The 22,944-nt window shown below is 46.0% G+C and overlaps 5 protein-coding genes across 11 annotated transcripts; 4 read left to right on the forward strand and 1 right to left on the reverse strand.

The window, feature by feature from the left end:
* Window positions 1-7: 7 nt before the first annotated feature.
* Window positions 8-7,787, forward strand: cap2 (cyclase associated actin cytoskeleton regulatory protein 2). 3 transcript variants are annotated; one of them, XM_088278483.1, is made up of 15 exons: window positions 8-1,218; window positions 2,049-2,151; window positions 2,983-3,102; window positions 3,262-3,362; window positions 3,933-4,010; window positions 5,175-5,318; window positions 5,454-5,539; window positions 5,674-5,779; window positions 6,098-6,242; window positions 6,313-6,473; window positions 6,558-6,681; window positions 6,821-6,903; window positions 6,991-7,134; window positions 7,198-7,287; window positions 7,544-7,787. In XM_088278483.1, the coding sequence occupies exons 3-14, from the start codon at window positions 2,997-2,999 to the stop codon at window positions 7,279-7,281; spliced, it is 1,362 nt and encodes a 453-aa protein (XP_088134609.1). In that variant the 5' UTR covers window positions 8-1,218; window positions 2,049-2,151; window positions 2,983-2,996; the 3' UTR covers window positions 7,282-7,287; window positions 7,544-7,787. The 3 variants fall into 3 exon arrangements, with proteins under 3 accessions (XP_088134609.1, XP_088134608.1, XP_088134610.1); XM_088278482.1 differs by lacking the exon at window positions 7,544-7,787 and having other exon boundaries at window positions 7,198-7,505; XM_088278484.1 differs by lacking the exons at window positions 8-1,218; window positions 2,049-2,151; window positions 7,544-7,787 and adding an exon at window positions 2,612-2,897 and having other exon boundaries at window positions 7,198-7,505.
* On the reverse strand, window positions 7,436-12,954 carry aunip (aurora kinase A and ninein interacting protein). 2 transcript variants are annotated; one of them, XM_088278487.1, is made up of 3 exons: window positions 10,307-12,954; window positions 8,409-8,509; window positions 7,436-8,315 (listed from the first exon to the last, which is right to left on the reverse strand). In XM_088278487.1, exons 2-3 carry the CDS (start codon window positions 8,502-8,504, stop codon window positions 7,515-7,517), a joined length of 897 nt encoding a protein of 298 aa, XP_088134613.1. In that variant the 5' UTR covers window positions 8,505-8,509; window positions 10,307-12,954; the 3' UTR covers window positions 7,436-7,514. The 2 variants fall into 2 exon arrangements, with proteins under 2 accessions (XP_088134613.1, XP_088134611.1); XM_088278485.1 differs by lacking the exon at window positions 10,307-12,954 and adding an exon at window positions 8,727-10,295.
* On the forward strand, window positions 8,870-11,811 carry vps28 (VPS28 subunit of ESCRT-I). Of its 3 annotated transcripts, none has more exons than XM_088278489.1 (10): window positions 8,870-9,017; window positions 9,465-9,521; window positions 9,621-9,652; window positions 9,733-9,770; window positions 9,839-9,928; window positions 9,996-10,101; window positions 10,334-10,435; window positions 10,678-10,731; window positions 11,142-11,233; window positions 11,309-11,811. In XM_088278489.1, the coding sequence occupies exons 2-10, from the start codon at window positions 9,482-9,484 to the stop codon at window positions 11,427-11,429; spliced, it is 675 nt and encodes a 224-aa protein (XP_088134615.1). In that variant the 5' UTR covers window positions 8,870-9,017; window positions 9,465-9,481; the 3' UTR covers window positions 11,430-11,811. The 3 variants fall into 3 exon arrangements, with proteins under 3 accessions (XP_088134615.1, XP_088134617.1, XP_088134616.1); XM_088278491.1 differs by having other exon boundaries at window positions 9,011-9,034; XM_088278490.1 differs by lacking the exon at window positions 8,870-9,017 and adding an exon at window positions 9,022-9,105.
* Window positions 12,399-17,504, forward strand: mapk15 (mitogen-activated protein kinase 15). 2 transcript variants are annotated; one of them, XM_088278476.1, is made up of 15 exons: window positions 12,399-12,727; window positions 12,823-12,978; window positions 13,820-13,918; window positions 14,042-14,071; window positions 14,515-14,605; window positions 14,703-14,833; window positions 14,916-15,079; window positions 15,151-15,290; window positions 15,365-15,422; window positions 15,514-15,651; window positions 15,731-15,836; window positions 16,063-16,312; window positions 16,385-16,482; window positions 16,558-16,704; window positions 16,778-17,504. In XM_088278476.1, the coding sequence occupies exons 2-15, from the start codon at window positions 12,889-12,891 to the stop codon at window positions 16,970-16,972; spliced, it is 1,737 nt and encodes a 578-aa protein (XP_088134602.1). In that variant the 5' UTR covers window positions 12,399-12,727; window positions 12,823-12,888; the 3' UTR covers window positions 16,973-17,504. The 2 variants fall into 2 exon arrangements, with proteins under 2 accessions (XP_088134602.1, XP_088134603.1); XM_088278477.1 differs by having other exon boundaries at window positions 16,558-16,653.
* Window positions 17,505-17,766: 262 nt separating this feature from the next.
* On the forward strand, window positions 17,767-22,654 carry grinaa (glutamate receptor, ionotropic, N-methyl D-aspartate-associated protein 1a (glutamate binding)). Its single transcript, XM_088319477.1, has 7 exons — window positions 17,767-17,935; window positions 19,550-19,893; window positions 19,969-20,084; window positions 20,212-20,412; window positions 20,502-20,630; window positions 20,786-20,929; window positions 21,011-22,654. The coding sequence occupies exons 2-7, from the start codon at window positions 19,578-19,580 to the stop codon at window positions 21,158-21,160; spliced, it is 1,056 nt and encodes a 351-aa protein (XP_088175603.1). The 5' UTR covers window positions 17,767-17,935; window positions 19,550-19,577; the 3' UTR covers window positions 21,161-22,654.
* The last annotated feature ends 290 nt before the right edge of the window (window positions 22,655-22,944 follow it).

Consider the following 22,944-nt stretch of genomic DNA (forward strand, 5'->3'; position numbering starts at 1 on the left):
AGCAGTTGCCTGCTTGGGGCTGTAAGCGGGCGTGTTTTTCTGTGGAAGGGCCAGTGGCTCTAATTTGCAAGTGGCACTCAGGGTGGGCAGGGCCCCCGCCCTCCCCGGGAATGGACGGGGGTTGCAGACGATGACAGAAACGCAGCTGCTGAGCTGGGAGGGGCTGCTGGCAACATTGGGACGGGCCCCCTCGCCCGCCCCCGCCTGCACAGGCGGATCGCTCTGGAACACCAACGCATCACTTGTTGCTCATTTGTTGAGCTGTCACATTTTAATCCCCCTGCCAGGCCCAGTTTTTATTTTTTTTGGGGGGGCGGGGAAGCAGGCAGAGTTTACAGGGCCACTCACCAGCCCCAACAACCCCTCCAGTGTCAGCAAAAATCTACCCGGCAACCGCCTGCCTCTGTGTGCCTTTCCACTGCTATTTAAAACAAAGAGATATTTGCTATTTAAAATATTTATTTTTTATTTCATTTTTGTTTTTGGAGAGTAGTAGTGATGGTACTGTATTAATAATATTATTACTGTGTACTCATCTCAAGGCATATATAATATATATAAGTTATTGATTTTGATTTAGTTCTAATATAATAATTATTATTATAATTGTTAACATACTCAACCCAAAAATGATTTAGTAGCTATTTAAAATACAATGCACTCTACTTTTATTTTTTTAGCTTATTGGTTAGATGTTTTTTTTTTTAATGGAGAAACTTAATTTAAATGCATGCAGAAAACAAAAAAAAAAACAACAAGCAAAAATGCTGCTTTATTCACTAGAATGTAAAATCGTCGTAGCTGTGCTTTCTTATTATTATATTTTTATTTTGGGTCATATTCATCTGACAATGTTGGGAATTTTTATACTTGAACTATTTCTTACAAGGGAAACGAGAGAGAGAGAGAGAGAGAAAAATAAATGTTTTAAGGAAGCTTTTCATTGTCTATGGATGAAAATAAGTAAAATGTTAATAAATATTAGCAAAACATTTACTCAGCAATTGGAATGAAAAGTTTCTTCTTGTTTTCCCGCGCGGCTGCCTTTGTGCCGCCATTTTGAAGCAAGACTTTGTCGCCATGGCGACGCGCTGAAGAGAACGCACCAAGACGACCGTCAATGACGCAACGCTAATCAATAAATCATTCTACTTGTCGTGGTGACGGAGAACTAGATGGGAGTGTGTGGTCACGCGTTAGTGACTGACATCATCCAAGGTTTATCTGTTTCTCCCTGCATCGCGTTATCTAGCTAGCTAGCTAATATTTAGCTATTTACCAACCTACTGAATGTTGCTAGCTAGCTAACGAATATGTTCACTTTCTATCTGTAGTTAGCTAGCTAGCTAGCTATTGATCGCTAACTTGCTAATCTGTCCATTCCAATTTAGTGAACTTTATAACTTTCAAGCTGTCTTTCTGCTGTGGCTATTTAAGTTCTTAACTAGCAAGCTAGCCATACATTCGCACAAATAATATAGTGACAGCCAAAGCTAATTATCTGCACATAAACAGTTTTTTATCCCAATTTTGTTTATTAATCATGATATTCTCCTACAGATCTACATTGCTAGATATCTAGCAAGCTCATTTTATTTCATCATGGTCACTATAGCTAGCTACCATTGACGATACAGCTAATATACTTTTTTTTTATAAGAGACAAATGTTGAAATATAATATTACTTGGAAATATGTTTATTCTTGTTATATAGCAAACTCGACGGTGTCCTATCAATGCATGATTTTATTTTTCTATATGCAGTTTTCATGTGTTGACTTTTCCTGATGTCATGTTACACCTCTTATTGGTAAGTTCAAGTGAAAAGATTTAAAAAGCCATTTGAAAAGCACGTGCATGGAAAATAACGAGAGACGTGAAAAAGCTTTAGATATTCATTTAGAAAAGAATGGTTATTGATTCGAGACTGTTTGCAGTCGCTTTTGTGGCTCTCTCTCTGTTAGTTATTTTTAGCATATGCGTGTGTGTGTGTGTGTGTGTGTGTGTGTGTGTGTGTGTGTGTGTGTGTGTGTGTGTGTTTTGAAAGGTTGTGCTCGGCTGAACTTGGACATCCCAGACGGACGCCAAGCAGGCAGGCAGGCAAGCACTCGGTGTGGACACGAACAGGAATAAGAACAGCACTGGAGGAGGTACAGTACTTGTTTAGTACAGTATAGTTGCGTTGATGTGCGTGTGTGTGTGTGGGCGTACACTTTTGAAACCGTCGGACAGATGGACACACTTTTTAGTTTATTAATTATCATCATAACGATCTCTTTTTTCCCCAGTGCTGCTTAGTTTTACTTTGCATAGTTGGAATCTATCTTTTCCCAATTTTTTGGAGTAATGAATTTCTCATTATTTTGTGGTATTTATCTTGATTTATTTTCTAATATTTTATTTAAGTTCATTCTCACAAAGGACCATAATTTTTTAGTTTATTTGTCATGATTAGATCCCTTTTTCTTTTTTTTTAATATGTTAGTTTGTTTGTTGATCACTATTTGGGCTTGATTTCTGTTTTGAAATCAATAACTGAAGTCCTAATTGTATTGCATTTGCGCATCTTGCGATGAACACGATTGAATGTGAAACAAGCGTCCGCGCTTGTCAGCCATTTTGAATTAGCGGCGGGCTAAAGATCCAACAAGCCGAATTTAGCCTCGCACGAGATCAGATAGCAAAGCCGCACGTGTTCTTCGCCAGCTGTCGACCGTGACGCGCGACGCACCTGTCCGTTTGCCACCTCCTTGTTGCTATGGAAACAGCAGGCACCCTCACAAGGGAGCCTTGAAACAACAAAACGTTGTTGTTTTTGTTTTTGTTGCTGTGCGGCACTCTGACTTGACGCGGCGGCGTTCCACTTTAGCGTAGACGGTGACACAAAGTCCCTCAAGTGCGTCCGAAAGTTTAGAAAGCATTTTTTTCCCTCGCTAGTTCTTGCGCTTGCCGTATGATGACGCTGCTTTTTTTGCCTGCAGGCGTCCGGCCGGTCATGGAGGCTTTGACGGAGCGTCTGGAGCGAGCCGTGACGCGATTGGAGCAGCTGACGTCGTCCACGAGTCGGTCCAACGGCGACTGCGTCAACGGAATCGATGGCGGTAAGACGTCGTTTCCCGTCAAAGTGCGCGACGAGCGCTCCGTCTGCATTTCAGTTGTATTTAACTTTTGCGGACATCATTGTTCCTTTCGGGATCCTTTTTTAATTTTGCTTTCACGTGCCAAACGTTTGAACACAATTTGATTGTGTGTGCGAGCAGCTTCAAGCAGGTGTGTGGACGCCTTTGACATTCTTCTGAAAGGTCCGCTGACGGACTACATGAACATCAGCAGGACCATCGGGAGCGACGTCGAGAAACACGTGAGTCCAGTGTTGCCGCCGCACGGCTTGAAAGGATTTCAAATTGTAAATTGATCCTAAAATTCTCCTTGAAATAATGCGGCAACCTCGCGTAATATTATTCATCTCTTTGACATGACTTAGCTGCCTAAATCAGATTTAAACATTTTCATGAAACAAGAAAAATGTGCAAATGTGTAGTTATTTTCAAACAAATTAAGCAATTCCACGATTAGGCTACCCAAATATCGTAAGCCAAACCTTGAACTTGCGTGCATTCATTCATCTAAACTGCTCACTACGGCCAGCATGTTTTACGGCCGTCATATCTCAAAGTGGACCACTTAACGGTCGACGAGAAAAGTAGCAATGTGTGTGTGTGTGTGTGTGTGTGTGTGTGTCCCATCACTGAGTGTAGAGAGAGCAGAGTGGCTCGCTTTAGGTTCGCGTGGCTCCTTTTAAGGACAAAGTGTCCCTGGTGGTTCCCTTGGGAGACCTCTTCACACACACACACACACACGCACGCACGCATGTACGTTTCTTTCCCAGAATTCGAGCCAATCCATGACACCTTTTTTTTTTCCATCACAGGCAGAGATGGTCAACGACGCCCTGCAGACGCAGAGGACTTTCCTCCAAATGGCGGCCGAGCACCAGGAACCTGCGCAGGTATGACGCAAAGGTGTACCTAATATTTTGGCTCGCCCCCCAACTCACACGTTTTCTTGACTTTCTATTGGTGAGTAGTGCTGGCAAAGCATCATGGGAAATGTACTTCAGACTACTGATTTATTATTTACAATAGCAAGATTGATAGCTTTGATAATTATTATTTAAAACTACTCTCAGAGATACCACACACACACGAGGTCAGGCCTCTCCTTCCAAAGGAGCAGCAGCTCTCAGACTTTTTATGGGCATGTTCTATATTTGAGGCCTGTTGTCAGTGCGTGTGTGTGTGTGTGTGTGCGCATTCAATCCTCTGTTACCTCACAGTGCTTTCAAGGCATGCTTGGGTGAGTTTCTTGTGGAAGAACATACAAAAAAAAAAAAAACTTATTTGGGACTAAATGTACTGAGAAGAGCGCAAGGGCCAGGCGTCCCAATACTTTTGTCACATTGCAAGATAACGATTTGAAAAAAAGCCACTTTTGTTTTGCATATTCAACCTTTTATATATTCATTGAAGCGTGCCGTCAAACCTTGTTTGTCATTTCACGGTGAAATATTAAATGAGTTTGGCTTTCGTGAATGGAGAAAAAAAATGGAGGCTTCGCGGGACACCCGCTGACGTTATCTTCCGAGTCACGTTGTTTTCTCTCCTAACGGTGAGCCGAGTGCGCTCCGTCCACGACTCACAAGATCGCTCGAGCTTGCTCGGCCGGATGAGGACGTCCCACAACGGCACGCGTGCGAAAGGTGACGTGTAAACAGCGAGACGTGAGCGATGCCTTACAAGGCCTCGTGCGCTCCGGAATGTTGCGGGAAGGGAGCAAAGACGATGAAGGACAAGTGGCGTGGCGGGGATCCGCAAGGAAAACGTACTTTTGCCTGAGTCGACTCCCTTTTTTTTTTAAATGTCTTTAATTTCACAGAAATGATTCTTAATCAGTGATGCCAATTTAAATTTTTTTTTGGGCGGCATCTGCAGTCCAAGCGACTGTGTGACATCATCTCATGGCAAGTCATTGCGAGCGCGTTTGCAGCTCTGTGCTACGAATACAATCGTGTCACACGAGCTAAAAATAGCATTAATAACACCCCGAGACATTTTTACGCCGTCCGCGCATGTTGGATTTGTTGAAGGCCATCCTGGCTGTGCGTGGTTCTCAGACGGAGCTCCACGACCTGCTGAAGCCCATCTCGGATCACATCCAGAAGATTCAGAGCTTCCGGGAGCGCAGCCGCGGCAGTCAGCTCTTCAATCACCTGTCGGCCGTCAGCGAGAGCATCCCCGCCCTCGGCTGGGTGGCCGTGGTACGATGACGCCAGCGCGTGTGGCCTTCCAAAAGTCAACATCGCTTTGTAGTCGACTGCGATATGAAATCGATCCCATTGCCGCTAGAATTTGAAGGACTCTAACGAAAGCAAAATTGGTGGATTTGTCCTCAGGACCAAAAGCCGGGTCCTTACGTGAAGGAGATGAACGACGCAGCCACCTTCTACACCAACCGAGTGCTCAAAGACTACAAGGAAACGTAAATGCTCTTAGATTGGATTTGCATACACTCGCTTGACACGCAAAATTGTAAAAAAAAGTCGAACCAAAATAACCTCCTGTATCCATTTTATTCGTCAAATGAAATGCCGATCTCCATTTGGACTGCGTCAGCGACCGACGTCACGTGGACTGGGTGCGCTCGTACTTGTCCATCTGGAGCGAGATGCAGTCGTTCATCAAGCGCCACCACGACGGCGGACTGCTCTGGAGCAAGACGGTCAGTCTGCGCGGCAACATTAGCATTAGCATCCAGGCTAACAGCAAACTTCCCCATCAGTGTTGCAATAACAAGAAAAAAAAAACAGAACAAGCACTTTTTCGGGACCAAAACTGAAATGCGCATGTCTTTGTCATATTTTATGAGTGGAAAGACCTTTAAAAACAATGACTACGCTATTTCCGCATTGTGGATTTCACCCACTGCAGGATGGTCTGAAATGAAAAACGTTGTAAAAATGAAACCAAATGAAATTCCTAGTGCAGCACTCCCCCTGGTGGCCAACTTTATATTGCACCAATCGTCCCTCCGCTGCAGGGTCCTCTTGTCCCAGCCTCCCTCTTGGAAAACCCCATCGTCCCGTGCCCCCCACCTCCGCCTCCGCCTGCCCCCCCGGCCACCCTATCGGCGCCGCACTCTGCCCTATTCGCTCAGCTCAACCGGGGCTTGGACATCACGAAAGGCGAGCTCGCCTCTGCCGGTCTGCAAAATGACTTCTGGGTCGTCACTCTCCTTCTAAATCCATCTCGCAGGTCTGAAGCACATCTCGGACCACCAGAAGACCCACAAGAACCCGCAGCTGCGCTCCCAAGAGGCACCGAGCGGGAAAGCCGGGTCCAAGAAGTGTTCCCGACCGGCGGCCCGCCAGAAGAAAGCCCCGCTGCTGGAGCTGGAGGGCAAGAAATGGAGGGTGGTAGGTGGAACCCGACTCATTTGCAAGCCATCACAGTGGCGGGTGTTGGGGCGGGGCTTACTAACGGGAGGTGCGGTCCCGCAGGAGAACTTTGAGCACAAGCACGACCTGACCATCGAGGACACGGAGCTGCGGCAGGTGGTCTACGTGTTCGCCTGCAACGACGCCACCCTGCACGTCAAAGGGAAGTTGAACTCCATCATCGTAGGTAACGCAATCGGCGAAAAAGTCACTCCCTCTAGTGGCACGATAAAGAATGACAGCCTAAGCGCCGTCGGTTCCGTTTCGCTTGGACGTTCCGTGACGGACAATTTCATCTGCGAGAACTGACGAGTGCGCTTGTTCAGATAACTGCAAGAAGCTCGGCCTGGTGTTTGACAACGTGGTCGGAATCGTGGAGATTATCAACTCCAAAGCTGTTCAGTTACAGGTGAGACGTCGCTTCAAAGTACGGTTCGTGATTACAATTTGACACACGGATAAGGTTTTGTTGCTGTGGTGGTGTTTGGCTTGTCAGGTGTTGGGAACTGTGCCCACCATCTCCATCAATAAAACGGAAGGCTGTCAGCTGTACCTCAGTCAGCAGTCGTTGAGCTGCCACATCGTCAGCGCCAAAAGCTCCGAGATGAACGTCCTCATGCCGCAAGGAGACGACGACTACGTGAGTGTCCACGTGCGCGCGCCCATCCCGTCGCAATGTCAGTCAGCCATTTTTGTTTTGCAGAAAGAGCTGCCGCTTCCGGAGCAGTTCAAGACCGTCTGGGACGGGTCCAAACTGGTGACAGAACCCAGCGAAATTGCTGCTTGATTGATGGTTAGCAGAGCGATTGCTAACAGTTAGCCTTTTGGATGCTTTTTTTTCCCCCCTCAGATATTTTAGTACTATACTGATGCAGCTATCGCTTGATTGCGTCAAAGCACTTCTTATATGCAGGTTGTGAAATAGACGTAAGAACGCTGAATAAAATGAAAAGCTTTAATGCGCATGAAAGCAAAACAACGTCTTTTTACAAATAAAACCCGTCTGCTGTTCCCCTTGCGTCAGTGCTTAATCACCATTTTCCCCTCAGAGTCTTGTGTGAAGAGAACGTCGTCAACGTCAAACGGAGTCTTTGCGGGTTTCCTCGCGGCAGCGGCGACCACGTTGTTGTTGCGCTTTTTGAGGGGACTCGTACTCCGAGCTCCGTGCGCGATCACACGAAAGCCGTCAGAGTCCTGCGTGAACAGCCGGGCCAGGCTGTCCTCGTCGTCACGCTGCCTCGCTCGCTTCTTCTTCGGAGGAGGAGGAGAAAACGACTCGGGTAGGAAGCTGTTTTCTTTCTCGTCGTCATTACCAGAAGAATTGGCAAGAGTCTGAGTGGACGTTTTGCCTTCAATCTCCTTCCAAAAGGTCTCTTGGGTTCGATCAAAGTCTTTTAAGGTAAGGCTTAATGGAACAAACGGTCCTTGGCAACGTTTCATCTCATCTGGTTGCTCTTCTTGGACTTTGCGGCAAATGTGCAGTTTTATCTCTTCTGGTTGCTGTTCTCCGACTTCACGGTGAATATTCGATTCCATCTCGTCTGGTTGCTCTTCTTGGATTTCGCAGTGAATGTTATGCTCTCCATCTTGCTCCTGAACGTCGCTGTCTTCACGCATCTCACCGTCCATCTCGCGTCCACGTTTTCCTCCTGATGTCGCATCAGATTGACGTCGAGGCGAAAAGTAGCTGAATATGGAGCTCTGTTTGGTCTTTGGCATCTCCGTCTTGGTCTGCGTAAAGTTGAATACCACGGCCAAGCTGTAGCCGCCACTTTTGGCCAGCGGGTTGAGCATCTTGGAGATGGGCAGGACTGATTTTTTCTGCAACAACAACAACAACAAATGTCTGTTTGTATTAATTGGTGAAATGTTGCTGAAGGGAGTTATTATCTTGTTATGATCACCAATAATAACCTGCTTAGCATTTCCTTTGATCTTCACGGTATCCAACCACACCCCGCATTCTTCAGGGGCAGCATTTGACTGACCCCCTTTAGACGTCTTCATCATGGAAGCTTCAAGAAAAATATTTGCCAAAGATTATTAGATTTTTTGCGAAACGACACTCAAGTGCTGTGATCGGTTTTGACGACGTCCACAACAACGAACGTAAAACAGGTAGCCATCAATTATAAGCGGTCGAAATCATAGTCACATTTTAACCGACGTACTATAAAAAAAAACACAATTATTAAAACTTTTCTTTCAGCTGTTCAAGGTTATTGTCTTTACCTTGTTCTTGTTTGACTCTGGCGCCTCCGCGTCAGGGTGTTTTTGAAATTTGACTGTCAAAAAATATGTAGGCCCATAAGCATGGGGCGGCTTGATAGCAACACTAACCATTAATATTGTAGAATTTTAGTGCTATAAATACTAAAAATGTTAATGCTAATTTTAATCTGTCGAAGGAAACATTTTAAAGAAAAGATTCGGCTATTTTCTATCAGGCGCGATGGGCGCTCCTCCCCTGGTCCTGACGGGAGGGTGTGTTTACTCTGACGTCATAGCAGCGACGCGGAAAGGGTAAGCTTTTTTTTCCTGTACGTATTTTTGGTTCTAAATCCAAGATTGATAAATTAAAGACACCTGGGGCAACCTCCCGTCTTATAATGTAACGTTAGCACGCACAAATTGCTTTCTTTTCTTTTAACCACACCTGTCTAGTCCTGGCAGTCTTAAAAGCCGTTGCCAAGAATTAGCACTGAAAGCTAACTTGGGGATAGCTTCTTTACCGTAACAAAACAAAGGCTCCAAGTTACTAGTTTGTCGACATTCTTCAACTCGATAATTTGCTCTTTAGTTGTCAAATTTTAACTTTTCTTGTTTGGAATAAAATGATCATTATTTTCATGAGCTACTGAACTTGATGGTGTTCTACTTCCGTGACGTGTTATTCTAATTATTAGGACTGAGTAGAAAATACCTTAACTCGCCAGACCGTGACACCAATTCATATTTTCTTCGATTTAGTTGATACATCAAACATCATGTTCCATGGCATACCGGTCACAGGGAGCATGGGAGGAGGTAAGGTGCACTTTTCAGTCCCGCAATGTGGAAATCTCCAAATAAGAAATAACAATCGAAGTAATTCAAATCTAAAGTTGTGCCCTCATCTTCTTCCAGGAGCTCCAGCCAATAAACCCGAGCTGTACGAGGTAATAGTCAAGCAAATTCACAGTTTCTTTTAATTATAGTGACTTAATGTTTCTTGTTTTTTTTTTTTCAATCATTGCAGGAGGTGAAGTTGTACAAAAATGCAAGAGAAAGAGAAAAGTAAGAGTCACGCTATTGGTTGGTTGTTCTAAGGCTTCCGCATGACGGCGTGATGCGTCTTTGTGAAGGTTTGACAACATGGCAGAGTTGTTTGCTGTGGTCAAGACCTTGCAGGCCCTGGAAAAAGCCTACATCAAGGACTGCGTCACACCCAATGAGTGAGTTGTGATCAAGTATTCTTAAAAAGTATCGACTTTGCTGTTGATGCGCAGGTGTCGTTTTTAGGTACACCGGCTCGTGTTCCAGACTCCTGGTGCAGTACAAGGCGGCGTTCAAACAGGTGCAGGGCTCCGACGTGGGCTCCATCGACGACTTCTGCCGCAAGTACAGAGTGAGTTTTCCCAAAGGGAAAATCAAAAAAACGTTGCACCGATTGTCACCTTTACATTTAATTGCATTGAGTGAAAAAGGATGGATGGAGGGAAGTCGATTGTGTTCCACTTTAAACATTCTGCTGTATGCTGTCAGCCACTTGCTTCTTATTCAACCTGTTTTTTTTGGGGGGGGGGTGAATGACAGTGCTAAGAGGTACTTACGTTGATGTTTTTTTCTTCTTCTTGTAGCTAGACTGCCCACTGGCCATGGAAAGGATCAAGGAGGATCGGCCAATCACCATCAAGGACGACAAGGGCAACTTGAACCGCTGCATCGCCGACATAGTTTCTGTACGTTCCCCCTTCAATCAGTCCAGAAGGGACACTCGTGCCAGGAGATGACAAAATAAAATGATGGAGTGTTTTCTGTAATCATTTTGAATGGTTAGCGGCTCAAATGAATGATTTCAATCCTCCGGCTAATTACTGGAAATGAGACTTAATCTCAGCTGATGATGACTACATAGAGGCGAGGTCTTGAGTTCCTCTTCGGTGCTCCTGACTCACGTGTTTGTTTTTCCGCTTGTTTTTAGCTGTTTATCACCGTCATGGACAAGCTGAGACTGGAGATCAGAGCCATGGACGAAGTAAGTTTCAAGAGTTAGCAGTGGGCGGGGGTCCTGCTTAACTTCACTGCAGAAGGATTTCAACTTGTGTTTTCGGGACGGACGTGTTGATTGGCGCACACAAGTTTGTTGAGCAACCAGAAATTGCTGTCACGCAATTCATCGCAAAAGACACTGTGGCAAAAGTCAAGATTATCTCCTATACTGGCCAGGCAAACACATTTCTATTTGAGGGATACGTTTTTTTTTTCTTTTTCTAATTTAATAGACTTGCCCACAACATTGCAGAGCGACGCACATTGCGAGTCCATCGGAACACTAATTGTGCTTAAACAAGCCTTCTTCTTTCCTGACTCTGAATGTCCTGCTGTTTTGGTTAGCAACAGAATTACAGCGCATAAAAAAATCAACCGAAACTCTGTTTGGATTAGATCCAACCGGATCTGCGCGAGCTGATGGAGACCATGAACCGAATGAGCAACATGCCGCCCGATTCGGAGGCCAAGGACAAAGTCAGCCTCTGGTCAGTCGACATCAGCGGCGAGCCGACAACCGTTTAGCCAACGCGCGCTCAAACATGCGTCTCGTGTGTCATCAGGTTGAGCACCCTGAGCAGCATGTCGGCCTCGGACGAGCTGGACGACAGCCAAGTGCGCCAGATGCTTTTCGACCTGGAGTCGGCCTACAACGCCTTCAACCGCTTCCTGCACTCCTCCTGAGCCAATTGCGTTTGTCTGTTTGGGTCACGTGTCCTTATCCATGTTTGGTACTGGTACCAACTCCTCCTTCTTTCCCCTTTTTGTCATTTTTTTTTCCTCCAGCAATATTATTTTGTCATCAACATGATAGGGAAATGATTATATAATTTAAATACTTGGGCTTTGTCTCCTATTAAAACCTGGAAGGATTTAATTAATGTATAGCTGTAGTATGTTCGATTTCTCACGGTGTCTTCTTTTAACTAATCCACCCCCCTCACCCATGGACCCAATTTAGGGACTACAGTAAATATTTATTAAGACGTATCAATGTATATACAAAAATGTTTGGATGACATAAAAAAATCATTCTCACTTCTTAACAATTAAAGTTGAAATCTGATTTTTGTGTCTGGTGGCATTTTGTACGTAGCCAAATATTTTTTATTTTATTGCAACAAGTAAAAAGAACTCTTGGTCATTTTGTATATTGATACGTTTATTATTTTTTTTTAGACGCAAACGATGTATCTGAGTCTTATATATATAATGAGACAAAAATAAATACTTTTTTATACATAATTTCGTATTACAAGGATAAATATCACATGCATATATTTGAATGATTAGAATAATTCGAAATCAGAAAATACCAAACACATATTGTAATCGGAAGCATTTACAAAGCAAAAACTAAAGTAAAAAAAACAAATGAGCCCTTGATTATTAGCAGGGGCCAACAAAGCTACCACGACGTTCTTTCCTTTTTTTTTTTTTTTTTTAGTCCTTTATTGCCATGTCCATTTAAGATGTTGGCTTTAATTTCTTCTTTAATACAAAACTAAGCTTGTAACTTCCTCTTTCGAATTTGTTACCCTCAAGTGAAGCAACTCTGATGAATGAAGGGGCTCGCACAGCACGAGCCGCTCTCTTACGCCGGGTGTGTCACCATGACAACAGCCAACGCCTGACGTCACTACCATCGTCGACGCCGGTTGGTCGGTTGCGGGACCTTTAAGCGACACGCGCGGTTCGGTTTCCACGACGACAAGTTGAGACAAAACTCACCTCCCGTGATCCCACCACCGCCACCTCACCTCAGTTCAGTTCGGCCCCGACTCGCCACACGACCGAGCGGCAGCCATGCTGCGGTCACTCGGCTCCAAACCGACGGCGAGGCGGGCAGCGCAACTTTAAAATGGCTGTTTGGCCTCCGATGTAAAATGGCTCCACCTGTTTGGCTCCCCTTCCCCGGCCGACTTCGTTGAACAGGATTCGCTAACCACTTCAAACTACTAAACAGCTACTAACGCGAGCAGGTGAGGCACGAGACGCTCACATTTAATTAGAATGTCGTGGAAAAGAGAAAAATAACGACTTTGTTGGCTGTGCAATCATCATCACTTCCGGTTAGCCGCGAAGACTTTGCGGTCATCCGACTGTCGTCCGACGTGGAGGGAAAGTGTGGAGGTTTTTCAAAATGAGCAAAAGTGCGAAATCAGGTAGCATGCCTGAAGTGGAGGAACACATATCAACGAAATACGAGATAAGGAAAAGACTCGGCAAAGGGGTGAGTGACTTTGTACTTTTTGTACATAGGGCACCTGAACGCATCATCCACTTGTTTCTTCCGCTTTAACTTTTCCGCTTTTTGCACAAACGTGCATTTGCTTTGGTTGGTCAAATTATTTGCTTTGTGGAATTTTCCGACTCTTCCACCTTCTTGTGTAATTGCCACACAGTCTAGTGAGAAAAAAAGAGCCTTTTTAGTCACATTGTGTCATTCAACAGGTTGTGGCATGGAAAGATGAGCGACTGTGTATTTATCATGTTACACAGCTGGCTGACATGTTTTCCACCCGAGTGGCAATATTGTTCATTCAATAGCTAATTATTGCATCCAATTAATATGCGGAAAAATGTAGTTCGCAGTCTGTGCCTGAAAACTTGAGGCCATGTTGTCCATTAATTTGTATTTTTGCAATATAAGGAAAGAAGGTACTTAGCTGTAAAGTATTTATCAAGCAGAACTGTTTTTTTTTTTTACAATCACTAATATCCCATATCAACAGTTCTGGTAAATTCAATTATTACAATAGAAATACTAAAGTATGCAGCTGAATATTGTTTTAAATAGTTGAAACTTGTGGCTGGCAAAATTAGTGATGTGTCCTTTAATTGATCTTATTAAAGTTATACACAACAATAACATATATTAGACTCAAATTGTTATGAATGCAATTAGACACCATAAAAAAACAAAATGCAAATTGTTGTAACAAGGAAAAACGTGTTTAAAAACAAACAAGGAAAGCAAATATGATACAAGAAACAAAGTTCGAGTTTGTTAATTGGGAAAAACCTGTTGAAAAATGTCAATGTTTAATATTGTTTTTGCATCCGTGTGGCAGGCGTACGGCATTGTTTGGAAGGCGGTGGACAGGCAAACGGGCGAGATTGTGGCGGTCAAGAAGATTTTCGACGCCTTTAGGAACAAAACGGATGCTCAGGTGCGTCATTTTCTAAATATTTTGACATGCAAACTGTCAGAAATTCAAATTCAGCCGTGTGGCCAATGACGATAACATTCACACTTTTACACACTTTACATCATGATTTTCTTTTTTTTACAGAGGACCTTTCGAGAAGTCATGTTCCTGCAGGTAAAAAAAAAACACCCAAAAATCACCGTCACCAAATTATTCTACAACCCATGAAAATAAAAAGAATGGCGTGTTTTAGTTCTGTTACATAATAGCGTTGTCCCTTGCAGCGTGCAAGACCTTGACACACATCTGCCTATAAATGTTCAACCAGCGTTTGCCTGAAAAATTTGGAAAAAGAATTCAGCCCTCAAAGGCAGTTTCAGTTCACAACGTGAAATTTGGTCGGCTTGTCTGTTAATAGACCCACCAAAAAAAAAAAAAAGTCTGCCACTTTGGTTTGAAGCGGCCATTTTGGGTCATGTTGGCCATGTCCTACAAAAACCAACTTGTGCTACAGATTTGATCCGATTGTAATCAAATTTGCACCACGTACACTTGGGAGGAAACCTGAGGACTCGCCCGAAAGCACGAAGCTCTAAAAACTTGTTGTGTATGTGCAGGAGTTCCGAGATCATCCCAACGTGGTCAAACTCCAAAACGTCATCCAGGCGCAAAATGACAAAGACATTTATCTCATCTTTGAGTACATGGGTGAGTTGCGGAAGGTTTCTGCAGAGACAACCGAAGCTGTCTTCCAAAATGCCTTAGAACGTTGCCGTGCTTTTTTTTTTTTTTTTTCCCCATCCAGACAGCGACCTGCTTGCGGTGATCAAGAAAGGAACGCTCCTGAAGGACATCCACAAGCGTTATGTCATGTACCAGCTGCTCAAGGCGGTCAAATATCTGCACTCGGGGAACGTCATCCATCGGGACCAAAAGGTTCCATTGCAGCACGTTTGAAATTTCCGTTTCAGTCATCAAAAGCAAATTGGGTCACCCTTTTTTTTTCTTCCCCTTTCAGCCTTCCAACGTGCTTGTGGACTCGGACTGCGTGGTCAAGCTGTGCGACTTCGGCCTGGCCCGATCGCTCAACCAGGACCAAGAGGACAGCGGCAACCCGGCGCTGACGGAGTACGTGGCGACCAGGTGGTACCGAGCTCCCGAGATCCTGCTGGGGTCCACCAGGTACGCCGTGGACTTGTCGAAGCCATCGCGAGGCCGCACGCGTGTCACAAACAACAACTGCTGCTTGCAAGGTACACGAAGGGCGTGGACATGTGGAGTCTGGGCTGCATCCTGGGCGAGATGTTGCTGGGCAAGGCCTTGTTCCCCGGGACCTCCACCATCAATCAGATCGAGAAGATCATGAGCGCCATTCCGCACCCGTGTCCGGAAGGTGACCGAGACGCCCGCCCGAGCACGTCCTCGCTCTTGAAAGTCTGCCCAAATGAATGCCGTTTTAATTCCCAGATGTCCTCGCCGTCAAGTCTGAAATCGGCTCATCTGTCATTCAGAGAATCTTGCAGAGGTGAGGCAACTTTTATCCCGCCCCGCCCCCTCCTTGGATTGTCCACAAATGTTTTTGTATCTTGTTCTCCCGCCCGTCCTTCCTTGGCCAGGCCGCAGGTTCTGTTGGAGGACCTCCTGCAGTCGTCGGCGCCGCCCGACGCTTTGAACCTCCTGAATGGCTTGCTGGTCTTCAACCCTGACAAGCGGCTGACTGCGGAAAAAGCCCTGCAGCATCCTTACGTCGCCAGGTAACGACATGACGCCGTGCACCGATGATCGTGCCGTTCGGACAACTCGGTCATATTTGATGTGTCGTCGTCGTCGGAGGTTCCACAATCCAGGGAAGGAGCCGTCTCTCAACTACGATGTGGTTCTGCCGCTGGACGACGACGTGCAGTTATCGGTGGAGCAGTACCGCAACAAACTATACGAGGTGCCAAAAAAATGAATTGAAACGCCATCGAAGCCGTTCTCATCGACCCCAAAAATTTTTTTTCTTTGAAAGAAAAAATTCACAGTTTTAGAATTTGAAGGAATGAACTTTTTAAGTGAGCATCGCCTCCATGCTCAGTGAGTGTTTGACTGTTTATTATGCTCAGTAAATGAAATAAAAGTTACCTCTGTGGTCTTTCAAAACGGAACATGACGCTGCCCCGCAGATGATTCGAGAGAGGAAAAGCCATCGGGGGGCGCTCCGACTCATCCACCCCAAAGAGGCCGTGACGGGCGGGGATAAACTTGGCCGCAAGGACAGAGGGGACGACAACCAGGACGCAAAGACCAAAAGCGAAAGTCCACACAAGGCCGAGAACGCGTCGTCGTCGTCGTCGCCTCCTGCAGACAAGACGGACCCTTCAGACAAGCCCCACCCGGGAAGATGCACTTACAACCCCATCACGCACGCACCAAGTACGTCTGACCTTAGCCACGAGCATCATCAAACTCGTAAACTCAAAGTGGGCGCTGATGGTCTTCATCCAGATGGCTTCGTTCACGCCACGGCAGCGGGCACGAGAGCAGCCAGACAGAGGAGCGGCAGTGCCACCTCTTCGCCAACAGAGGGCGTCAGAGCTCACTCAGTAAGCCGCTTTTTGTGGAACACCATTCACAGTTTTGTAACCTCATCACCATAAAATGTTCTCCCTTCCCCAAAGTCAATGGATCAGATTATCCAGCGCGGTCGCTCGGCCCCGGCGCACCCCAACCGCGCCTTCTCCCTGACGCTCGCCCACACTCAGAACAACCCGCTGGTACGCAAGACCGAGTCGCCTCCGGGGCTGAGCATCACCAGCGCGAACCCGGTGAGCGACGCAACATTTGTGGCTCGTGAAGCACTCGCTGGACTACTTTTCTTCTTTTGTTGCTCCCGTTCAGAACCAGCGCTCGGGCTCTCAGGCCCGCGACGGACAAGCGGCGCCGCGCTTCAGCAAGAAGGTCTTCCCCAACAACTGCAACGTGTCGGCGGCGGGCGACCCCCGCGCTAAGCTGGGCAGCTACTGCCAAGCGTACGGAACCATCGGCAAGACGGAGCTGGACAACTTGCTTCAAACCCGAGCGTATAACCAGTAGCGCCGGCGCGATGCACCCACCGGCTTGGATGTGCAAGAAAAAAAAAATTTTTAAATCTCTTACATGAAGAGATTCTGCATATTAGCTGTGACAGCAAAATAAACTGGTGTTACTTTAAAAAACAATTTCTAATCAATGGGCTTTCATGAAAAGCGGTTGAGACGCTGTCTTCATGATGTTTGTTTTTTGTGTGTGTGAGAAGAAATGATCTGCTAAGTGGGCATTTTTGAGTAGAGAAGCCAATTTCGTCTCAATTTGCTTCCGTAGGATGAGAAGACAATCTTGGTCAACGGGCTTTTGTCAGGAGAAAAGATGATTTCCATTCAATTTGCTTTCATGAGAAGCAAAGATAATTTCTCATTAATCCTTCAGGCGAAGAGAAGGCAACTTCTGATCAAGTTGGCCTTTTGAGAACATTTTGGATCAATTGACTTACGACAAGATCATACGGCTAGGTAACTGCAAGTGGCCTTAATGGATGAGTAGAATAACCTGTACTGTTAATAAAAGCGTTATCATGGCGACAGTTTGACCCCTGACACATTATTTGTATTTGCATTGCAGGGGGGGGGGGTGTTAACCATAATATTTCAGAAATTTTAGGATACTTCATCTCAACTTTTTCTTGACCTACGTGTTTGTGAACCCATCTAATACTTGGCTTGGGTAATTAATCACATGACCAAGAACATTCTACAAATTCTGAAAAGGGCCAAACAAGGTAGCCCTTTTTGTAACGTGGCACGTTACCAAAAAAAAAAAAATCAAGTGAGCACAAACGTCACAACTGCGTTCGTTGTTTCGTCAGCACGTCACGAGGTGACGTAATCAGCTGACCCACTTGACGTTGGAGGCGCCGCCGCCGCATCGCTCACGACGACGAGACGAACGGAATTAAAAAAAGAAAAACACCACACGGGCTCCGACGAACGTTCCACGAGAACAAAGAAGGAGACATAAACGGTAAATTGCACCATTTGGCAGCGCGTTGTTGACATTTGAGACGTTATTTTGTTTGCGGGAGCCCGCTAGCTTAGCAAGTAGCATCTTGCCTTGTTGAGCTGTATAGCGTCGCACAAGTAGAAATAAACAACATTAGGTTTAAGTCGCGTGGCTTGTGAGTATGCTGAAAATGGTGACATTTTAATGCTCACAACAACAAAAAATAAAAGAAAAACATCCACAGAGTAAGATAACGGAAACGTCGTCATCATCGGGGCGAGCGAACGGCGTTCACCAGCTCGCTCGGATGATCGTTCATCGCCATCCTTGAGGCAAATGTTTTTCACACGTTTGAATGAAATGTTTAATATGCGACTTTGCTTGGATGTGTGTCGGCATCGCGTTTGTCTGCACCGGCGAGGCCTCGATGATGTTTGGAGGAGCGCCCGCTGCGGCTGCTCCATGTTTGGCTGTTTGCGTTGCGCAGAACGCCACCTAGCGGCTCTTATGCTCATTACACTTGAAACAGTCCGATTTTGAGCGCGTTGTCTCCAAAGTCACGTCAATGTTATTTGCAAATCTTTTTTTTTTTAATGTGATAATCCTTTTTCCCCCTGACACTTTGAAAATAAAATAAATGCTTACTTTTTTTCTTTAATATATGTTCAATTTATTTCCAGTCACCCCAACCGGTGGAAATCCACATTTTAAGAGCCGGACTGTGACTTAGCAACACTCCAAACCATTTTTTTGTGATGAATGCAATATGGACGAAATGACTTTGATCCCATGAAGTGTGCTTCTCGCGCTTGATAACCATTTTCCGATGCCATTCAATGTGCTCCTGGTAACTTGTGGATGAGAAAAGAAAAGAAAAATGTTTTGTAAGCGTACCCGCCGGTTACGAGGCCAGGCGTCAGCGTCCCGGACATCGCCAGCACGGATGTTGCTGATGCTGATGCGGCACATTTGCTTGATGGCAGCCTGACACATTGCTGCATTTGTTGTCCTCCATTCTTGTGCTTCTACTTGCCCTTTTTATGGCAGGCTGGCCTTTTTATTTCTTCATTTTTTGCACCACACTTCCCTTGTGTTGCGCAGGCATGCACTATAACATGTTGTTAGGTTTTCGCCAGGGCATGTGTTGGACTAATTGTGTTTAGCGCCCCCCCCCTCGTCTGTCATTGAACTCAATTCCAACCCCCGCCCGTACGGTGGACTTGATCCACATTGGCAGAGCTTCTCCCGCTAAGAGGATTGGAAATGTACATGTTGGCCGGAAAAGCTGCACAAAAAAAATCACGCTCCATAAGTCATTGTGGTCTCACACTTGGATGCTGGACTTTTGAGATGATCACATTTTGCTGGTTCCGCAAATGACCTGGCACAGTTGCGAAAGCGATCACATGGACCTGCACGTGATTTTGTTGCGATCCAAGGAGCCATGTGATCAGAACTCGCCGTCCATCACGTAATTCTGAGCTGATTGGTATCAGCTAAATAAAATGTGATTTTATTTTGAAAGTGCTAAAATAATCAAGATTTGCAAAGATCTTGCCAAACAGCCTTGTTTTACATTTTCATTTCTCGTTGATTAAAATTTGCGATCAATTCTCTTTGTGCTCCGCTTTTCAGAGCGTGTTCCCGAGCCGCCGGCCACAGGATGTCCCAGGACAAGAGTGGCTACCCCATTATGGGGGAGTGCAACCCGCTCCACAACAACGTCTACGGACCCCCGCAGCCGCAAGGCTTCGGCATGCCGCCGCCCAACTACAGTCAGGCCCCCGGGGGGCCGTACCCGCCCGCCGCCGGCCACGGTCAGCCTGGCTTCCCTCAGGCGGGCTTCGGCCCAGCTCCCTACCCGCAGATGCCTTACCCCCAGGAGCCCTATCTCCAGGGGCCGTACCCCCAGGGGCCGTACCCCCAGGGGCCGTACCAGCAAGGAGCCGGGCAGCCGGGCTTTCCCGGGGACCCCTCAGGTCAGTGATGATAGCCAAAGAGAATCTTTTGACGCTTTCAGATCCGGTCCTGATGATGGCATTTGTTTTCCCCAGCACCCGGTGGCAGCCCCGGTTACCATGGCGACGTGCCTCCGACTTACTACGACAACGAGGAGTTCACCCACTCAGGCTTTGAGGACAAGAGCATCCGACAGGCCTTCATCAGAAAAGTAATTCGCTGAGCTCGCAAACGCATCGGCCAGTTACCGCTTTGTTGTAATTGGGGACGCTGGCGCCATCTTGTCCTGCGCCAACGAATCGGAGGATCACGCGCTCCTCGTTGTGCTCCTCCTGCAGGTGTTCATGGTCCTCACCGTGCAGCTGCTGGTCACCTTCTCCTTCGTGGCCGTGTTCACCTTTGTGGACGACGCCAAGTTGTTTGTGCGCCGCAACCCGTGGACGTGCTACGTCTCCTACGTGGTCTTCCTGGTGTCGCTCATCGTGCTCAGCTGCTGCGGGGACTTTCGCCGCAAGCACCCCTGGAACTTGGTGGCGCTGGTAAAGGAAGAGAAAGAATTGCGGAAAGGGTGGCGCCAAATGTTGACGAGTCCTTTTTTTTCTTGCCCCTCGTCGCCGTCGTCTCGCAGTCCATTCTGACCCTGAGCTTGTCCTACATGGTGGGCATGATCGCCAGCTTCTACGACACCGACACGGTCATCATCGCCGTGGGAATCACCGCTGTGGTTTGCTTCACCGTGGTCCTCTTCTCACTACAGGTCAAGACCACGCAAATGAGGATGACAATGTGTGCTTTAAGGGGCCGGCTTTTTTATCGCACCAAAAAGAAAAAATTGACATCACACTTTCAAGGCAATAAGAGCGCCTCGTCGTTGGCGCCTTTCTAAATGTGCCATTTTGTGTCGCCGTCCAGAGCAAGTACGACTTCACCTCCTGCCGAGGCGTGCTCTTCGTGTGCGTCATCGTCCTCTTCCTCTTCAGCATCCTCTGCATGTTCATCCGCCACAAGATCCTGCACCTCGTCTACGCCTCGCTGGGCGCCCTCTTGTTCACCTGCGTGAGTTTCCGTTGGGGGGCAAAAAAAAAACGTTTTGCCACTTGAATTTGTTCATACCTCTTTTACTTATTTGTGCTTCAGTTCTTGGCCGTGGACACTCAGCTTCTCCTGGGCAACAAGAAGCTGTCCCTGAGTCCCGAGGAGTACGTCTTTGCCGCCCTCAACCTCTACACGGACATCATCAACATTTTCCTCTACATCCTGGCTATTGTGGGACGCTCCCGCGATTGAGCAAAGAAGTGGGCTCAGGGTGGGGAAGCCTTCCCTTTTTTTTGTTGCCCCCCCAATTCATTCATGGTGTTGTTAAATTTACTGAACGTTCTTCGCCAGAATCACCCAAATGGCCCCTCTCGCTTTTAACACTCCCGCGCTTCTACTAACGCAAAATGGTCGCCCCACCTGTCGATGTCCGTTTTGACGCGTCTTTTATCTCGTGGGCGTTCGGCACGGACAACTGGAAACAACCCTCCTCTTGTAACTGCATGGCAATGGCGGCCATTTCTGTGGCTACACGTGAATAGCTCTTGCTTGTTAGGCGGCTGTTAATAGTTCCGTGTCCCTCTATACACTTTTTCGGGGTGTCCGACACTGAAGGATGCGTGGGCCATTTTGATATTTGGTTTGTTAAAAATGCTAAAACCAATCCAATGTTGGAACGAAGCAATGCGGCCCCAAAATTAAAAAAAAAAAGTTTGTTTCAAGAAAATAGGGGAAAAATTTAAAAATTGCTCACGAGAAATTCTCCAATAAATGAAGGCCTTTCACAAAGAAAATAACGTACACGTTAATATATCTCAGCTTCATTTTATTTATTTTTTTTAGGAATGTGCAACATCAGTTGATTTAGTTGTTTTTTTTCCCCATCAAATTAACGACACCGAAAAGTGCCACGGCACCTTTAAACTTCAGTATTGAGCCGTGAAAACACAAATGCGACGCACAACTTTGATGTACTGCTCAAAAAAGCGAAGGACACGTCAACTCTCCAATCTTTTTCCTTTTGTAAGCTGTTTTTTTTCCTGGTGTTTTAAAATGTTCTTTTCACGTTCTATTTTCCTGGCCCTCAACTAAACTCGTCCCCCAAGGCGTGCGCCGACTTTTCCAATGTGATCGCTCCACTTTGAAAACGTGACAATGATGGCCGACCAACAAACCTTCTTCATCTCAATTTTTCCCACTTTCTCTTCCTGCTTGGCCGTTGGCATGGAGTGAACCTTTTTCTTTTTACTGCTGTTATGTTCCATGTCACCATTAATATGAAGTGTTGGTAATGCTGCTCCTCGTACATTTTTATTTATTTTTTGGGGGGAATGAGCACTAATAAAGTAGCTGAACGCTGGATTTCCACATGCACTGGAGACAAACGCATGATAACTTATTTATTTATTGAGCTTCCTGTAGATGACAGTTGAGTTTATTAACGCGGAACTGGAAATGTATAAACACTGATTGCAAAGTGACGCTGAAGGTACCACTGCAGTCTCCGCAGTGTTTTGAATTATGAAGTTTATTTGTCATTCCCTGCATGGCCTGTCGCATGTGCATTGTCAGCACATTGTACAAGTTTGTATTTTGGAGGGTTTGTTGTTTGTATCTAATGCACCGTGTAGATGTACATAGAAGTGCTTTGATGTGAATAGGCCAGGTACTCGTTTGCATTGTACATAACGCATTCAATCGGAGCGGAAATGCTGTCGGCTTTCCATTAAAACATACCATGTGGAACGTGTGTGGCCAGCTGTTCATTTTCAACAAATATTTAAGGAATCTAACATGCAAAGTGCAACTAGAACGACCTGAGATTCAAACCCAGAACCTCTCAACTGCGAGGCAGATGCGCTAACCACTTGTGAACTTCTGAAGATGTTGGATTCCTCCGGTTAACAAGCTTTAACTCTAACATGTTAGTAACAATTTCAAGTCAAGTGAAGTGAAGCTTTTCTTGTAGAAGTTTTATTTTGTGTGTGTGTGTCCGCCATGTTTCCGCCATCGTAGCCTCCTTCTTTTGGCGCCGA

The sequence above is a fragment of the Idiotropiscis lumnitzeri genome, chromosome 16, assembly GCF_059441095.1.
Source record: "Idiotropiscis lumnitzeri isolate Australia: NSW breed Sydney's pygmy pipehorse chromosome 16, RoL_Ilum_1.0, whole genome shotgun sequence".
NCBI lineage: Eukaryota > Metazoa > Chordata > Actinopteri > Syngnathiformes > Syngnathidae > Idiotropiscis > Idiotropiscis lumnitzeri.

Bases quoted from the DNA above. Each gene is read 5' to 3' on its own strand.
- vps28 (XM_088278489.1), top strand. From the start codon at position 9,482: ATGTTCCATGGCATACCGGTCACAGGGAGCATGGGAGGAG. The intron at 9,522-9,620 runs GTAAGGTGCACT...ATCTTCTTCCAG, and splicing joins CACAGGGAGCATGGGAGGAG to GAGCTCCAGCCAATAAACCC. The intron at 10,732-11,141 runs GTAAGTTTCAAG...TGTTTGGATTAG, and splicing joins AGATCAGAGCCATGGACGAA to ATCCAACCGGATCTGCGCGA.
- mapk15 (XM_088278476.1), top strand. From the start codon at position 12,889: ATGAGCAAAAGTGCGAAATCAGGTAGCATGCCTGAAGTGGAGGAACAC. The intron at 12,979-13,819 runs GTGAGTGACTTT...TCCGTGTGGCAG, and splicing joins GGAAAAGACTCGGCAAAGGG to GCGTACGGCATTGTTTGGAA. The intron at 14,606-14,702 runs GTGAGTTGCGGA...TTCCCCATCCAG, and splicing joins TCTCATCTTTGAGTACATGG to ACAGCGACCTGCTTGCGGTG.
- cap2 (XM_088278483.1), top strand. From the start codon at position 2,997: ATGGAGGCTTTGACGGAGCGTCTGGAGCGAGCCGTGACGCGATTGGAG. The intron at 5,319-5,453 runs GTACGATGACGC...ATTTGTCCTCAG, and splicing joins CCCTCGGCTGGGTGGCCGTG to GACCAAAAGCCGGGTCCTTA. The intron at 6,243-6,312 runs GCGAGCTCGCCT...TCCATCTCGCAG, and splicing joins GGGCTTGGACATCACGAAAG to GTCTGAAGCACATCTCGGAC.
- grinaa (XM_088319477.1), top strand. From the start codon at position 19,578: ATGTCCCAGGACAAGAGTGGCTACCCCATTATGGGGGAGTGCAACCCG. The intron at 19,894-19,968 runs GTCAGTGATGAT...TGTTTTCCCCAG, and splicing joins CTTTCCCGGGGACCCCTCAG to CACCCGGTGGCAGCCCCGGT. The intron at 20,930-21,010 runs GTGAGTTTCCGT...TTTGTGCTTCAG, and splicing joins GCGCCCTCTTGTTCACCTGC to TTCTTGGCCGTGGACACTCA.
- aunip (XM_088278487.1), bottom strand. From the start codon at position 8,504: ATGATGAAGACGTCTAAAGGGGGTCAGTCAAATGCTGCCCCTGAAGAA. The intron at 8,316-8,408 runs GTTATTATTGGT...TTGTTGTTGCAG, and splicing joins TCAAAGGAAATGCTAAGCAG to AAAAAATCAGTCCTGCCCAT.